The following is a 16,413-nucleotide window of genomic DNA, read 5'->3' as shown; positions in this document are numbered from 1 at the left end:
TCTACATTTGTGTTTAAAACAAAAATTACCCCACCCCGCTTCGTCAAATTCTGGTGGAAACAGCAAATGTGCGGATTCTACAGCACTACCCTCTCCTTGCCACGGCCATCCATTTTGAGTGTTCTGGTGCACAGTTGTTGTCTTTGGATTGTCATAGCTCAAGTTGATATGGCGGAATCAGTCAAGCGTAGAACCTTGTCCGAGGAGGAGGGTGTGGAGCTCCTCAAGCAAGCCCTAGCGGATGAGCCCTTTCGTCACGAGCATGGCAAAGTGATCGATGCGTGGAACGGCTTAGCCTCAACGCTGGCGGCCTGTCCCGATTTCTTGAGGAAGAATCTCAGTGGTAACACGGCCCAAAATCGCGTGAATGGAATGCTAGGTAAGCTACATAACTAACATTAACCTGAATGGTACATCGTATTGCATACTAACTAGTTACTATAGCTACGGCGCAGAAGAAACCCTCTGCATCTGCTCGAATGTCAGGTGTTACGGAGTCTCACACTGAGAAGGATTTTCTTCTCGACGAGCTGCTGTCGAAACTCGAAAACCACAAGATTGAAAAGGCGAACAAGAAGTGGATCAAAGCAGAAGAAGCAGCAGCTCAAGAAAGTGCTGGTGAAACGATTCGACGCTTGGCAGTCGAGCGACTTAAGCACAAGTGTGACGACGCACAGGATGAGGTATGCGATAGCCCGTCAAAGGGCAGCAAGTTTGCCAAGTTGGTGGATCTGCTCCGTGAGCAGAAAGAACAAGAAATGGCAGCCCGCCAAAAGCAGTGGGAGCAGGAGCGACTCGACCGTCAAGCGAAGGAGACACGATTCATGTAGCTGTTAGAAATGCTTGCTAAGAGAGCCTAGAAGCACTAAACCGATAAGCAATAAACGTTTGCTTTGATTACCGTCCGTTACGGTTCGTCTGTTGCTAAGTACTCTCGTAGTGTTGGCGGGGTCAAATTAAAGTAGGTGCTAATTTGGTTGCCACCATAGTAGCAGCACTGACAGTTCGTCAGCAACATTGCTACACGCACAAACTTGCCGACAGGACTGAGACAAAGCTTCAGATTTTGTTAAATCTATGAACGCCCACACTCGCTTCATAATTCCAAAATTCCATGCCACCGCAGTACGAATAGCACTCATCTCCTTGTTGAAGACACGGTCATGTGTCGTTTGCACAACGCTCTTAAAACGAGTCACCACGTACTTACTCACAGAGTAGGCGAGGTCATCGAATATTTCCTTTTATTCAAAGATGTTGTGCTTGTCGAAATATTGCAGAAGTCCACTCCCAGCAAACACGGCCGTGTCTGCCGCCGACCTTCGTATGGAACGAAGAAGTGGATGCAGAGGCCGTCTGGGGTAGTTAGACCTGCGCACAGTATTTAAAGACAACTAGCGGCTGTCAGTGCGATGTAGAGCGTCAAAAAGCATAATTATCTTACCTTGAAATAGTATACAGTGAACATGCTTGTGCCCACTTTATAGTTGTCGCTGCATTTTCGTTCCGTCGGGGAAACGAATGCACCACTGACTGAGCTTCGGCGCTCAATGACACTGCAGTAGTCATTCATTTTTGCTTGTACTACCTTCAGATTAAAGTACTTCCTCTCCTTATATCGCTGATCAACATAGTCAACTACACAGACACGACAGTTAGTTTCCAGTGTAGCCATAAAGCAGGATCTATTCCAGACGTACTTACCCACAAGAAGATCCTGCTCAGCGCCGATAAGGAGCGCCCGAACTTGTTCGTCGTGTCGAGGAAGCGACGGAGATAGGAGAGCTGATGCAGCATGATGGCCTGTGCCTCCTCTTGGAAGCAGCGATCACCCTCCTCTGTGATCACGGTAGCCGAAAGGGCAAACAGGTTTGACATGAGCTTGACGCCGTTGACGTCGAAGCGGAAGTCTTTGGTGGCGTTGGCGTCTCCGTATGTACTCAGCTCGAAGCGCACATCAGGTATAAGGGCCGCTCTGGACAGTCGCACACCCCTGCGCGCTACATAGCTATCCATGTGTCCTCCTGGTTGAACGCCAGCAGAACAAGCAGAGGCTCAAGAGCTTCTTCCTGCGTGAGCCGCATTCCTCAAGAGGGTGCCGCCGTCCGTGCCGTGGTGTGCTTCTGCGCTGCGCTGCTTGTTTCTCGTACTGACCACGAACCAGCCGTTGGCTGATATGTCTATGCGATTTCACAGGGTTTGCTACTCGAAACGTCAACGGGATTTTCACTAGCTCTACCCGTGCATTTCACTGTGAGAAGGAAAAGTGAAGGAAATGCTGTGTCCAAAACCTTACTAATATCTAGAGCAATGATGAACGCACGACTTTCAGACATGTTCAATTCATTCACCTGATCATGCATGTTCCTCACAAGACTTGCACCTACATCGCGACTGACCTATTTGTAGCGCCCTTGGTCTTCCGTCGCTGCCTCACGGATCTTGCTGATCTTGGATGTTGCTATGGCGGCATTCAATCACTTCGCAACGGCAGATAAACCAACGGTCGTCGCCGTAGTACACGATCACCTCTTCATCGCGGTGAATGTCCCGCGTGGTCACCACCACCACGGTTGTACGAGGTCCATTAGACAGCTCGACGAACGCCGCCGCCAGTCGGCATGAATGGTTCACGAACCGCATGAGGCTCCCCATGCGCTCGGCGTTTATAGTAGCGCAAATACCATTACATCGGCTTCTCGGGTCTTTGCTTTAACACGAAACGGTAGCCGCTGTTGCGCGGCCAGTTGGCACGGGATGTGCTCACGTGCTCGATCTCCCTGGGGTACTGCCCAAGCACATCGCCCGCGTCGATGTCCTCACCAGCCACAATCCCCAATTCACGCGTGGGTAGATTGCGCCCAAGGACACCTTGATGGAATCGTCCTGGTCGTTACTGCATTTGTCCGAATACGGGTAACAATTCACGCTGCAGAACACATTCGTCAGTGCGTTGCGGTAGGTGTCCGCCCAGCACGGGTTCGAGCAGTTGCATGAGCGCACGAGTGACACCACAGGGAAGATCGTAGCAAGTGGGTTGAACAGCTCGCGCAAGTGCGCAACAACACTGTACGGCCATCGCGCTGGCATGAAGGTGTCGCCCGGTCGTGGCGCTTGCCGCTGAGCCAGTGGTGTCAATTCCACCGTAGACTGGATCGACTCTAGCATGGTTGCGGCAGGTCGAGTGACGCGCTAGGGCACCGAGCGTTGGTGCGAGTACGGAGCTACAGCGTCCCAACGTGCGTGGCGTCCTGGTGGCGCGGTTTATGAGTCTGGATCGTCTTCGTGCGTACAGGGGATCGTAGTTGCGTCTCCAGGAGCACGGGCGATGAAGTCGCTGGACTGGCGCATGCACGCGCAGTCGGCGGAGTAGATGTCTCCGGTGTCAGTGGTGTGTTCGTAACACGCTTGGAACGATGTTTGGTCCGTTCAGGAGATATCCATGGAGGCGTCGCCGTGCCTGTTGCGCTGAAGTCGCCGTCAGCACTACCGGGTGGCGACTGCTGCCGTACTGCGGTGTCGACACGACATTCGGTGGTGTGTTCTTGTCACTGGACGAGTCGTCGATGGAGCGCAGCATCCAGTAAGTGGTGGAGTGCCTGAAGCGCACCATGTTTCTACATCGTACCAGCACAGATTAACCACAGCACCGACACTCGGTTACCAGCAGCACCCGTACCTTCAAGTGAGCTGGAGCTGACGGTGGCTGACTTGGCACCTCCAACGTCCAATTCAAAAGTGAGTGCAACTTCAAGCCGTCGGCTGGGAGATATAAGTAAAGGATCACATGCAGGAGTGATTGTCACATTAAAGTATACAAATAGATAAACGTCTATGATGGTTTCACGACATAAAATTAGGGGTAGGGCTGCTTATCTAATCTCCGCAGATTTACGTCAGGCATACTACCCTGGCATATCGCTGCAGATATGGCGGGTGCTTAATGTATTTATGGCAGGCGTCCATTGGCGGATATCCGTCAGCATGCGTTCCCACCAACTATCCTAAAATCGTAGAATCTGAGCGAAATTTACCCATCCTCGTTTCTATCAACTCATGAATTGCATAAGGAATTGTTGAGTGAATTGCATAATGAATTGTGGAATGGATTGCAAGAATAATTGCGCTCAGAGAAGGAAATCTGGCAGTCCACAAAAAGAAACATGACGATCGCGGTCTTCTGCGCGGTGATTGGCGTCGGGAGTGTCTTCTATGTAGACATTGGTCTCAGCAAAACGGTCGATCATCTAAAAGACAAGATCAAGGAGAAGGAGGAGTATGGTTTTCCTGCGAACAATCTGAAGCTGTATCTCGCGCGGGAGGGCGACACGCGGCTGAACTCCAGACACGATGCTTTCCAAGCGCTCAAGAAGGGGAATATTCCGGATTGAATCAATAGCCTCATGACAGAGGAGTTGCTACTGGATGAAACCGCGAGGCTTGACGACGACGAATACGTTCGCAAGAGCTTCCAACCAGGTGACCGAGGCATTCAAAATGCTAGTGGCGTTGCCAGAGGATGCGGCTTTGATTGGGGTTCTCCACAACAAAAGTGAGTTAGCGTTGTTGCAAGCTCGGTGCACTGATACAATACTAACACTCATTATGGCATTCATTGATCCAAGAGGCGCCGAAGAATTGGGTGAAATAGTCGAAGCACGGGTCAGCAAAGCCTTGGCTGAAAGAGATGAGAAGAATTCTGCGTATTCGTTTTCAAGTCTGAATAGCGAAATGGAAGGACGACTTGTCAAGAAGATGCGCTTAGTCTAAAATGTTCCCACAGACATTGACGAACCACCCGATGCTTCCATCCCGGGTTATTCGTGGATTCCGCAAGTTCCGGAGAATGAAGCGAGCCAGAGAACTGGGTATATGGCGTACTTGCGGCAACATCTTGCGCTACCGGTGAATCGAGGAAACTTCGGGTTAGCTGATATTGCGGGCGACGAATCAGTTCTGACGATTGCGGACCTAACACTTCCATGCCGAATCAACGGTACTGCGGAGTGCTGCTCATCAAAGGGACAAGAATGAGTCCGCTTATAAAGCTTGCTGGGGTCTGTGTGGTGATTGAACGCAAGAAGAAGGTCGAGGGACGCCATGCGCCTCAAGCAGTTGGTCAACTTGGGAGTTCTAGCATCAAGGCTCCTCTCAACTGTTATCCGCTCAGTTTGTTGAGTGACTTGAACGACAACTGGTATTTCACTTGGTTCAGTGACAAACACGAGCTGACCCAGCTCACTTTGCAGTACCCGAGGAATGCGTTCAAGTTTCTTGAGACCTTTGTATCAGAAGGACCCAGGTCGACCCCGTTTCGCCTTCTATTTCTTCCTCAGCCGGTCAAGAACCTCAAGGTAGACGATGTTTTGCCCATGCCGGTTGATGCAAGAGCCAGAGAGATGATGGAGAGATACGAGTTAACAGCTGATGCGGTGGAACCGGAGTTTCTCATGGCGAGGCGCATGGATTATGGACAGTACTTGGTACAGTCGATGCCCATGTATGCTCGCATGTATGCGTAGAACTCATTTTTCAGTGCTATATTCACAGACGAAGAAAAATACGCGATTGCATTGGGATTATGGCCGTAATCATGAAAGTGTTCCCGTATCCATTTTGTCCGATGCTAGAATTGAACGCGATAGTAGTTCTGAGCATGATTCGTTGCATCCTGAATCAAGCAACGAAAATAACCAACAGACCCTTTACTACTCAAATTAGCTATAGAATTTCCGTTATCTTCCCCTCCCCAATAATGGTATTTCACAGAGGTTCTCTAACCGCCGAATATTTCAAGATGGTGTCCTAATTCATATGAATTAGGCATGAAACTGTTTCGGGTAGGCAGTATCGCGGAGCAGCATGCCGTCGACAAGAAACAGCTTCTTCCTCAAATTCCGCAAGCTGCCGTATATCCATATCATCCGCTCGTCGCCCTACATCCACCGCTTGCCCCCGACCTCATCCACCGCTTGCCCCCGACCTCGTCCACCTGCATATTATGCATAATATACAGGTCATAATATGCATAATATGCAGGTGGACGAGGTCGGGGGCAAGCGGTGGATGTAGGGCGACGAGCATTATTCTATGCGAACTCCTCGTCCACCAAGGAAAGAACGGACAGCACCTTGACCAGCATCTTTGAAGAGGACCGTGCCGGCGTTCTCGAGGTTGGTCCTGCGGGAAAAATAGGTTGGTATGCGGCCATCGTCGTGGTGCATGCACTACTCGAGCGTGTCAATGAATGTAGAAGTTGTGCACTCTTTAATTATGTTCGTCCAAACATGTAGATTACCTGTGCCCGGGCGTGTGCCTGTACGGTAACCTGGTGGTTGAGATTAGAACGAGTGGCACTCGACGCCTCAGCGTCTTGGCCGAGGGCCATGACTCTGGTGCGTCGTTACAGAGCTTCACCTCGTCGTTGGGACACCAACCATGATGAACGTCCCGCGCTTCTTCACCAGCGCCAGATAGGTGTTGTATGGCATGTTGGTGGCGTCAGCTGTGAGCAGCAACACATTGACGGAGTTAGCGGCCTTCTCCTGGTCGTCCGGGTCATTGAGATTGTAGAACTCTTCGGCACATAGCGCGCGGATTTCTTTCTCCTTGTTGGCGGAGCGTGAGAACGCCACCGGGGTAGCGTCAAGAGCGCGGATGAAATGGATGGCGAGATGGACGAGTCCACCAATGCCAATGACACCAGCACGGTCCCCAGGCTTCACGTAGCACCTGAGTGGCGTGTACACGGTTACGCCAGCGCACAGCAACGGCGCCGCCAAAGCCGGTGGGATGTTGTCAGGAATCTTGAAGGCGAAGTTGCTATCAACACGAATGTAGTCGGCGTATCCACCGTAGGCCATGGAGCCGTCCTCGTACTTTGCGTTAAAGGCGATAACTGTGCGAGAACAATACGCGATCTCTCTTTCAGCGCTTTTACAATGCCCGTCGGTGCCTGCGTGGAGTCAAGGACCAAGCGGATGGTAGCACGCTATGGATTTGGCATCGCTCCTCACCTGATCAATGAGGAGAAATGGATAGACTACTTCAAGCAAGCGAATGCGCCCTCGCACGTCGACTACGCTTCGGTTGATGAAGCTATGAAGAAGCTTCAAATGCAGACGAAATGGCCAGAGCCCGAGAGCCGGATGATGAATCTGCAGGCCGACTTTGAAACCACTCTGGACCGGTTCAACTTGACGGAGGTTGCATTTGAGCACGAACAGCGGGAAATCGTCAGGTACCTGGTCGATGCGCTTGCACCTCCGAGCTTCAAGACCGTCATCGCTACGAAGCTGACGTTGCACGAAAGCAAGGAATATAAAAACGAAGTGGTGCCATTCTGCACGTGGGTGACGAAGCTCCTGCGTGTTAGCACGCTGTGAGGAGTATGGACATAAACTGCATGCTAAAAAATTCCAGTTCACGAAAGAAGTTACGCGGTGGGTCTCGTCATATCGAGGCGCTTGATCGCGCAGCCCAGATTGCCAGCTCGCGCAAGAAACGAGAGCTGGTGAAGATCCGATTGAGCAGGGTTGGCTGAGGCGTGAAAGAGGGGGCTAGCTTCGATAACGTCCGTAACGCGTTGTTGCATATGGTACCGTTGGCACATCCGAGCCCAACGTCGGAAGTTTGCTTGTACCCCAATGCAAGCAAAGCGGCAGAGATTCGCGAGCTGCAAGAAGAAGTACGAAACGCCGGGGCCGAGCCGGACGGAACTCAGTGGAGTGATGATCGCCAGTTGCTAGTCACCCGTACTGGGCGCGTGAGGATCCCGCCAGACGCCACCGATATGCATCAGTGCCTCTGCGTGGTGGCTCACGCAGGCGCTAGTGGCCATCGCGGTGTGCGTACTACAGCCCAGTCGCTGGTGGCCGTATTCTTCTGAGAAACGATGGCGGCCGATGTCGCCGAATTTGTCAACGGCTGCCTACATTGCATGACGACAGCAGGTGGTCGCATTCCACTCCAATTCGAGGAGACTCTGACGGCCACCAGGCCAAACGAGCTTCTCCATTTCGACTATCTCAGCATGGTGGAAGGGGTTGGTGGTGTCAAGTATATCCTAGCACTAAAGGATGGTATGAGTGGGTGTGTGGAGCTCATTGCGTGCACTCATGCCACGTCGGACGTGGCCTACAAAGGGCTTATCGACTGGTTTAACCGCTCGGGGTCGTGCACCTGTGGGTCTCGGACCAAGGTGCACATTTCCGCAATGAGGTTGTCGAATGTTTACAGCGTGCACTTGGTGCTCACCATCACTTCGCCACGGCAAACACGCCGTGGGCCAACGGTACGGTGGAGGTGGTCAATAGGGAGGTACTCAAAGGTGTGAAAGCGTTACTGAGCGAGCGCAGATTGCGTATCCAAGACTGGCCTGCCATCCTGCCTGTCCGCATTGAATGCAATGCCAGCCGATCGTCTCGGTGGCGCTACACCGTTGACGGTGTTCACAGCACTGCCGGGTAACACACAACTCAGTATTCTGCACCCACGAGACCCTGCTGGAAATGCAACCGTGACGTGGGTGGCGGACGAGATTGCAGCCCATTTAACAGCAGTACGTGTGGCGCTCGATGGAATACATGTGGAAATGGTTGACGCCAGCGAGAAACACCGGCGTGCTGCCCGGGAGCGGCATGCTCGCCGCCAATGCGTGCGACTGCAAAAGTTTAACGAGGGGAATTTTGTGCCGGCGGCTACGGCCACAGGCCGTAGTGGGAACAAACTCGCACTAGTTTGGCGCGGACCAAAGAAAATTGTGCGCGCCCTTAACCAGTACGCATTTAAGGTGCAGGCCATTGTCGAACCGTTTGAGGTATCGATCCGCCACGCATCACGACTTCAGCTCTATCGTGATGCTAGTCGTGGCCAAGGCGAAGAGCTGCGAGAGCAATCAATTTACGGTGAGGGTAGCCATCTTGTGGAGGCGCTTCGTGACTGCCGTGTGAGTCCAGACACCCATCAGTGGGAAATACTCATCAAGTGGTTCGGGCTCAATGACATCGAGGCATCTTGGGAACTCGCGGAGGTTATTGAAACGGACGTTTCTGTCCTCTTTAATGCATTTGTGGCGGCGGGAGACGCCGGGTCTTCTATAGCTCGTATGCTGGTCGATCTTCATCGGCGCGCGCTCGGTCCAGCCAGCCTGTGGTACGCCGAGTACCTCGGCGCCGGGCGGGCCGTACACGCACAGCACCATTGGCCTCCGACTGAGGGGGGAAGTGATCTGCTCGGCTTCTATCAAGCCAGCTCCTGCGATCTTATCAGCAGAGGACAACGCGGAGGACAACGCGAAGGACGACATCATGAAATCACGACAGCATGTAGAAGAAGAAGGCGAAGTCCTAGATGTCAGCAAGTAGTGTAGGAGGTCCAGGACACAGGTCAAAGGTCCACTAGTGTAACAGGGTTACACGCACAAGTGGCTACAAGCCACTTGTGATTTTAACAGATAAGATATCTGTTAAAAGTTTTAGATACTTCCTCACCTTGGTGTAAGTCACACCAATGGATACATTGAAGTGGGCCACCACAATGAGCGGTCGACACCTACCCACAGATCCTTTTGGTAGAAAGCAGCATCTTTCTACCAATTAGAGACGTGCATATTGGCGAGGCTCTGACAGCCAGCCGCTGTCAACCCCTTTCATAGATGGGGCCTTCTTGGTAACGTTCCCGCACTGCCACAGCACCCACAACTGTCCAACCGAGCAGTCAGGGAGCATGAAATCTGAGGGAACTCGACGAAGGCGACCACCCCACATGAAGATTGGGATAGTTGACGGTCCATCCTCACCGAGTTGCTCACTGCCGTGATCATGTCTACCTGTATGAAGCTGCTGCACTAGCTCCGTAACACCAGCGGAGTCAAGGCACCGTTTTAGCGCCTCATCTAGCCCATCAAACGTCACGGTGTTAGCTCCAATCTCGCGCCTCTCCAACTCACCAACAATATCTCTCACCGTTGCATGCCGCGTGGAGTCAATCCACTCCATAGTTTCAATGTTGCTTCTTGTAAGCTCTTCATTTTGCCCAGAATTGACACATGTGGGGGCACACCTGTGGCTTGCAGGCGGGTGCTGAGCCCGCTAAACCCGCAGCGTACCTTTACTGACATCTGACCGAATAGTTCGAGGGTGTTGAAATAGCTCTGACTCAAACAGTATGTGGTGTGCAAGGCGTCAAACTGAGGGGGGAGGGCATGATTCGTCACCATCGAGAAGGGGATTGAGGCGCCCACGAACTTGCTTAACAGAGAGCCCAGACAAATCACCTAGCCGCTCAGTAAATGCAGGTGACATGAGGTTAGACTTGTTAAAGTATTCCCACGTGATAAAGCACGTGACCGTATGAATTCTGGTACACAGCTCGGGAGCGGTCACCGTGTTGCGCTTGATCTCCCAACTCTTCTCTCTAGTTCGCTCCAATCCATCGTCTCCATGGGTTTTAGTCGTTTTTAGCCAGTGAGGGAAAGCAGGAACTGTGTCCTGCAAATTCTGGTAAAGTGCTCTTTGCACTGGCTCTATACTGAAAGCCCCTTTATTTGGCTGTTCTCCGCTTTGCGATTGAAATTTTGCGGACAAATTGTCCTGCACATAACTCTAGCAGGTAGTTGAGGTCCTGCATTTTCTGGAGAATGAAAATTTTCACGGAACTTTGGCTGTACACGTGCTGGAGTTTGGTGGGAGATTATGAGTGTGAGTCGGGATCGCTAGTAAAACCGACCAAGATTATGTTGACGCGTAGTTTGTGTGCCTCGGCGCGAAGTTTGCGTGCCTTCTAAGCCTTCTGTATCATAGCCGTACAAGAGATTATTGGCCTTGGCCATCAAAATTCTGATGGTGGGTGACTTTTTCTTCTGCAGCTACCTCTTTCGTGTTTTAGTGGTGTCTCGTTTTGCTGGTGATCTCTGGTCTTCACGCAGGGCTCTTCTCGATACTCTGAATGCGTCGATAGGGCCGGATCAATTCTTCGAGGTTATTTTTTGGACAAATGTTGCTGTACATATTACTAGTGGGCTCTACCTTGAGCGCGGGAACAAGGGACATTCGTCGTAGTGGATATCACTGCCATCACACGGATTCACATTCACTGGTGCGACGAGCCTTTGGTGGCAGGGTTACGAAAATGATGATTCGGAAACTTCACCTTCATCATCATCAGGGATTATGTTTTGGAGCCGATTGAGCGGCACACTCATTACCACACATGTTTTACTCCATACGTACCTAGGCATATGCCATGCCACGTGCATGTATTTTTTTTTTTTGGGGGGGGGGTCACAGATGACATCGATTGTGCGCCAAACCGCGTAACACACTGTACTGTACACGACCAGAAGTTCGATTTGGGACCGTGTCAAGGCGATGCATGCACTAACACCAACACTACGCTTTACAACGAAAGGTTCGCCCAAAGCACAGGCCACGTTGACTTACTCAGCTCATTCGCGAATTCGCTCCCAACCTAGCAGGAGTTTCCAAGCAGTAACAAGCCTTATTGAAGATGTCCGTTGATCCAAGAACGTTCAATGGCTACGTCGCCTTCGACAAGACTGGTGAGTGCAAGCTCTGGCAGTTCAAGCCGCGCCCGCTCGGTGACGAAGACGTGGAGATCAAGGTGACGCATTGCGGTACTTGCGGCTCCGATGTGCACACGCTGGACAGTGGCCGCCGTACCCGTGTGTGGCGGGCCACGAAATCGTCGGAGAGGTAGTTGTTGTCGGCCCGGGTGTCAAGAACCTGGCGGTGGGTGATCGGGTTGGTGTTGGGGCAGAGGCGTGGGCGTGCTTGAACCGTGACCCGAACAATCACTGCCGTGACTGCGCTGATGGGGAGGACGCTGTGTGCGACCAGGGTGTCTTTACCATCAACGCCGCCTACAAGGACGGTTCTCGACAGCAGGGAGGCTTCGCTGATTTCATTCGGGTTGACAGCAACTACGCGTTCAAAATCCCGGACATGCTGCCTTCGGACGCGGCTGCCCCTCTCATGTGCGCCGGAGCCACGGTCTTCACTCCGCTGAAGCAGGAGGGCGTGAAGGCCGGCGACCGCGTCGGTGTGATCGGCATTGGTGGCCTGGGTCACATCGCCATCCAATTCATCCGTGCACTGGGTGCGACGCCGGTCGCCTTCTCTCGCTCGTCGAAAAAGGAGACGGAGATCCGCTCGCTGGGCGCCGAAGAGTTCTTCGACTTGAGCGACCCGGAGCAGCAGAAGAAGGCAGAGGGCAGCGTCGATTTCCTGCTGCTCGCGGCTGATGCCAGCAACATGCCGTGCGACCTGTATCTGAGCCTGGTGCGCAAGGGTTGCCTTTTTTGCGGTTCTTATTCAGAACAGGTCTTGAATTTGATCATGCCTATTCTGTGACCAGATATCGAGACCTGAACGAAACAGTCATAGAAGTGGGTCTTGACATTGTATTTCTTCTTGTTGGTGCTTCATTCTCCTTCATGCTCTAACCACAGCTCGTAGTGCTTATTGTACGAATGACAGGGCTCATTGCTACCGGTAAGATTGAAGATACCCAAGCTCTAGTTTCCACTGGCTCCACTTTATTGACCTTAGCTTCTATACATCCATGTTACTCGCTAGGAAGTGATACCTTCGCCGGGAGAGTGTACGTTTCACGACGGCGTGGTGTTTAGCACGGTTACCTGAAATGTCGTGAAGCATTTGCACGTGGCGTCGTGCAAGAGCTTCTATTCCGGCCACAAATATAGGAAGGCTTGGGTGGGGGGCAAATGCCCCATTCAGCTCTCTGTTAAAGCGCTCGAGCGGGTTGTTGGTACGAGCAACGACTTGCTTACTCATCCCATCAACATTCCACAAGTCAGGGCTGTACCGACGCACCCACTGTCGATTAAAGTAGACCCAGAAGCTTTCCCACTTATGATGGGAATACGTAACACCCCGTGCTACACACGTCTCACGAATCAGTTTGCGAACGTAAGCGGTTCCCTGAACAGCCACCTTTTCCTTTTCGACGACAGCCAAAACGTCTAACCCTCCCGATGCCATCGCGATCTGAATTTCCGGGGGCGAAATACGAAGTTTCTTCATCTGCCGACCTAGTGCCTGTTTAAAATGGAAGTAACATCCACTCACCTTGGCATCGGGGAATTGGGTCAACATGGCCTTGATTAATCCTGCCTCAAAGTCGCATATTACAGTGGAGGGGTTGAGCTTTGATCGGTGGCTTGAATCACGTGGTCAATCCCATTCCAGTACATGTCAGACTCTTTCGAGCTGCATAGCACGTAGAAGGCCGGTAGAAAGCAGTCCGAGGCTTGGTCGTGGACCATAATCACAACGCATTGGTGGAACGGTTGTGGAACGCACCTAAATGTGCCATCCACAAACATACTGACGCCCTTGTACTTCAGCTTGTCAATAATCTCAGGATGGCCCCAGCCGATGAGGCGCTCAATCTTCGTGCCGCTGCTCCCTTTATGAGCGTATACACGGTGAAACTGAAAGAGCTCATAGTTGACCCTTGAACCAATGCCAAGGGTGGCACTTCGACGAGGCCATGCATTGATACACCAAAGTACTCACGCCGTATTCTGTACACGCGCTGGCGTACCTGGTCACGACTCAGGCTTGCACAGCAACATTGTCGGCAGCGTAAAAAGTATCACGTACACTTTCCCACACACGCTCGGCTGGCATCGCAAAGTTTCGGAGAACCAGTTCGTCGACGGCGTCTTTCATCTCTTTTTCCACGTTACGAACGTTAGGTGCAACATTGCCCTGGTGGCAAACATGAGCTCGAAAATTCATAAACGCCATGTGCTCCACAGTGAAATCCACTCTGCCCTTGCATTGTTCCTTGCGCCGATAAAACCTACAACGATTGGTAACCTTCCTAGATGATGGCCCAGCTTTTGTGTACTGAAAACCATTCAATCGGATGACGGACTTAAATTTCGTGCGCTGTGGCTCGCCAGAAACCAACAAGCCGGTCAAGCAGGATGTTGGCTGTCAGGTGAAGTATCTACCAGAGGCAAGCTTGACTGGGGAACTGCATGCTGCCATCAGCTGCGCAAGTCGACGAAGTTGGTGACACGGGCAGCAATGGCGAGAGGGACGGTGGAGTCGACGCCGGTACCATAGCGGTAGCTTGTGGAGTCGTAGTCTTGGAGTGCGATCGTGGCGATGACCACACAGGCAGCGGTCGGTGCGATGACGGTCCTGGTGTGGTGCATGAACCGGAAGATGATGCCGGTGATGACGCCGGCGATGATGGAGGCGATGGTGTGGGGGCAGCCGTGAACCACGAAGAATGCGGTGGTGCAGCTGGGCTGGCAACTACCGGTGATGCCGAGGCTGATGCATTCGACGCTTGTGATCTACCCACTCCCAAGCTAAGCTGCCGCTTGGTGCGAGGTCGTGCCGGTTCTTGCCGAACTACTTTCCGCTCAGATCGGGTATGCTTGGTCGTCTTCGTCTTTGCCATGGAGGTCGGTAGCTCTCGCTGGGTTGGTACAAATAGGAACGTGGAGCAGGAGGAGGAAATGCACTAGTTTCTAGGCCAGTAAACGTGATCCAATCACTTGTTCAAAGAAAAAGTACACCATGATCAAATCCAAGACCTGCCCTAAATAAGACCTGTTTAAAAATCTACCGTGCGCAAGCGCAGCACGTTCATCGTGGTCGGCTTGCCCAATGACCAGGTGAAGATCACGCCGTGGTTCCTAGTTCCTCGCGCGGTTCGTGTTCGCGGCAGCGCGATCGGCAGCATCCAGGACATCAAAGACATGCTGGAGTTGGCCGCCACGGCGAATGTGCGCCCGATCATCGAGAAGTTGCCAATGAGCGATGTGAACAAGGGTCTTGACAAGGTTCGCGACGGCAGCGTGCGCTACCGCGTCGTGCTCGAGAACTAGGGTTAGGTACGTATATAGCTAGCCACAGTTCGCTGTGAGGGGGAGTATTAATAGACCTTGCCATTTTTCTTTCAGCCTTAACGGAAAAAAATGGTAGATTTTTCAGCAGATCGGTTGCCGATTTGAACTGGGTCAGGGATCAGATTATATTCGGTTATATAACCGATATATTCTGACCAGATGAACGGGTCAAGAAAATACATCATAATTGGTCCGGAAATAATATTTCCGGAATGTGTATATTATACACATTCAAAGGGTATTTAGGTCAATTAAATTTAGCTTATAGTTGGACTATTTCGTAATTTGTAACAACTAAAACTGGTAACCTTGACTTTGTTCGGACGGTTAGCATTATAGTTTGAGATTATAATTTAAGATGAAATGTTGTGGTAGTCTTCATCACGCCTGGCTTGTTGCTTTTGTAGCTCGGGGCGACCGAATTGTACCTATACAGTCTGTTGCAGACTTAAATCTAGGTGATTTTCGGTGTCACGTAGAGACAAGAAACACAGGATGGACGACATCATTCGAAGAGGCCTCAGAGAGACCGTTTGCAACCGGAGCGAAGCGGTGGTCTGTAATGGTCGGCGCGTGGGCCGGAGTAGTTGCACTGCGAAGTAAGTATCATCTATTTACCGACGCCTTGCCCGCCATGCGGTGCAAACGAGGAGCTCACTTGTCGAGGGCTTCACATTGTACGTCAATCCTCCCGAAAAGCCTGACCTAAAGTCCGATCCGTATACGACCCGGAAAATAGGTAACCGCGAATACAGTATCATGCAGACCCAAAAGACTTTCTTCAAATTTGTCCTTGTGTAGTCTAGAAGTAGTTTCTACGTAGGTTGCTAATAACTTTTTCTCGGATCTGGGATCTAGATCATGATCAGATTCTATCGATTAGAGTATACACAAATCACAAATGGGAACAAATAGTATCTGATCCAGACCCAGTTCAAATCGGCAACAAAAGGTAACCGAAAAAATACCTACGTGACCAACCCGGATAACAACAAGTCTGCGAGGTGTAATCTCGTGCTGGTGTACAATTAGCGTCATGGTTGCTGCGGAAGACTTGGCGAATACGAGGAATGCTTTTTGTAATTCTCGTTTGGCACTCAAATTAATGTTTATCCTGGTGGTGCAACGCGTTGTACCATACAACTTGTACGGACACTGTACAACGCTTGTTCACAAGCGCGGCGTCTACAGGAGAAGCACAAAGTAAGACATTCGCATCGGCGGGCGTTCCCAGGAGTGCCACCATTGTATCATTCCGCCCCGCAACCGACATTGATTGTGGAGGCAAATGGTTACGTGCAGTGTGTACATTTATGCAGCGGTCATACCGGTGGATTATGTTGCCACTTAGCTATACAGAGTCTAGGTGCAGTGTAACTGGTTACGCGAACACGTAAATCATCATCATCATCATGCCGGTGGAGTAAGTCGCATTCATATGGCGATCCGCAATCGGCGTCACACCGTAAACGACAGTCCCAGTGTTGGCTTGAATCAACCCG

At 51.6% G+C, this 16,413-nt stretch overlaps 4 protein-coding genes across 4 annotated transcripts; 2 read left to right on the top strand and 2 right to left on the bottom strand.

Annotated features, from left to right (window-relative positions):
- Positions 1-479: 479 nt before the first annotated feature.
- IUM83_06021 (uncharacterized protein) lies at positions 480-830 on the top strand (the record flags this gene model as incomplete). Its single annotated transcript, XM_067930193.1, has 1 exon — positions 480-830. One exon carries the CDS (start codon positions 480-482, stop codon positions 828-830), a length of 351 nt encoding a protein of 116 aa, XP_067782849.1.
- A 760-nt stretch (positions 831-1,590) lies between these two features.
- IUM83_06020 (uncharacterized protein) lies at positions 1,591-2,016 on the bottom strand (the record flags this gene model as incomplete). The annotated part of the gene is made up of 2 exons (XM_067930192.1): positions 1,591-1,638; positions 1,705-2,016. The coding sequence occupies 2 exons, from the start codon at positions 2,014-2,016 to the stop codon at positions 1,591-1,593; spliced, it is 360 nt and encodes a 119-aa protein (XP_067782676.1).
- Positions 2,017-6,413: 4,397 nt separating this feature from the next.
- Positions 6,414-6,863, bottom strand: IUM83_06019 (Mannitol dehydrogenase; the record flags this gene model as incomplete). Its single annotated transcript, XM_067930191.1, has 1 exon — positions 6,414-6,863. One exon carries the CDS (start codon positions 6,861-6,863, stop codon positions 6,414-6,416), a length of 450 nt encoding a protein of 149 aa, XP_067782553.1.
- A 78-nt stretch (positions 6,864-6,941) lies between these two features.
- Positions 6,942-7,385, top strand: IUM83_06018 (uncharacterized protein; the record flags this gene model as incomplete). Its single annotated transcript, XM_067930190.1, has 1 exon — positions 6,942-7,385. The coding sequence occupies one exon, from the start codon at positions 6,942-6,944 to the stop codon at positions 7,383-7,385; it is 444 nt and encodes a 147-aa protein (XP_067782592.1).
- Between the last annotated feature and the right edge of the window lie 9,028 nt (positions 7,386-16,413).

Source organism: Phytophthora cinnamomi, assembly GCF_018691715.1.
Source record: "Phytophthora cinnamomi strain GKB4 chromosome Unknown Contig104, whole genome shotgun sequence".
Classification (NCBI taxonomy): domain Eukaryota; phylum Oomycota; class Peronosporomycetes; order Peronosporales; family Peronosporaceae; genus Phytophthora; species Phytophthora cinnamomi.
This window is presented reverse-complemented; position numbering and strand designations above follow the sequence as displayed.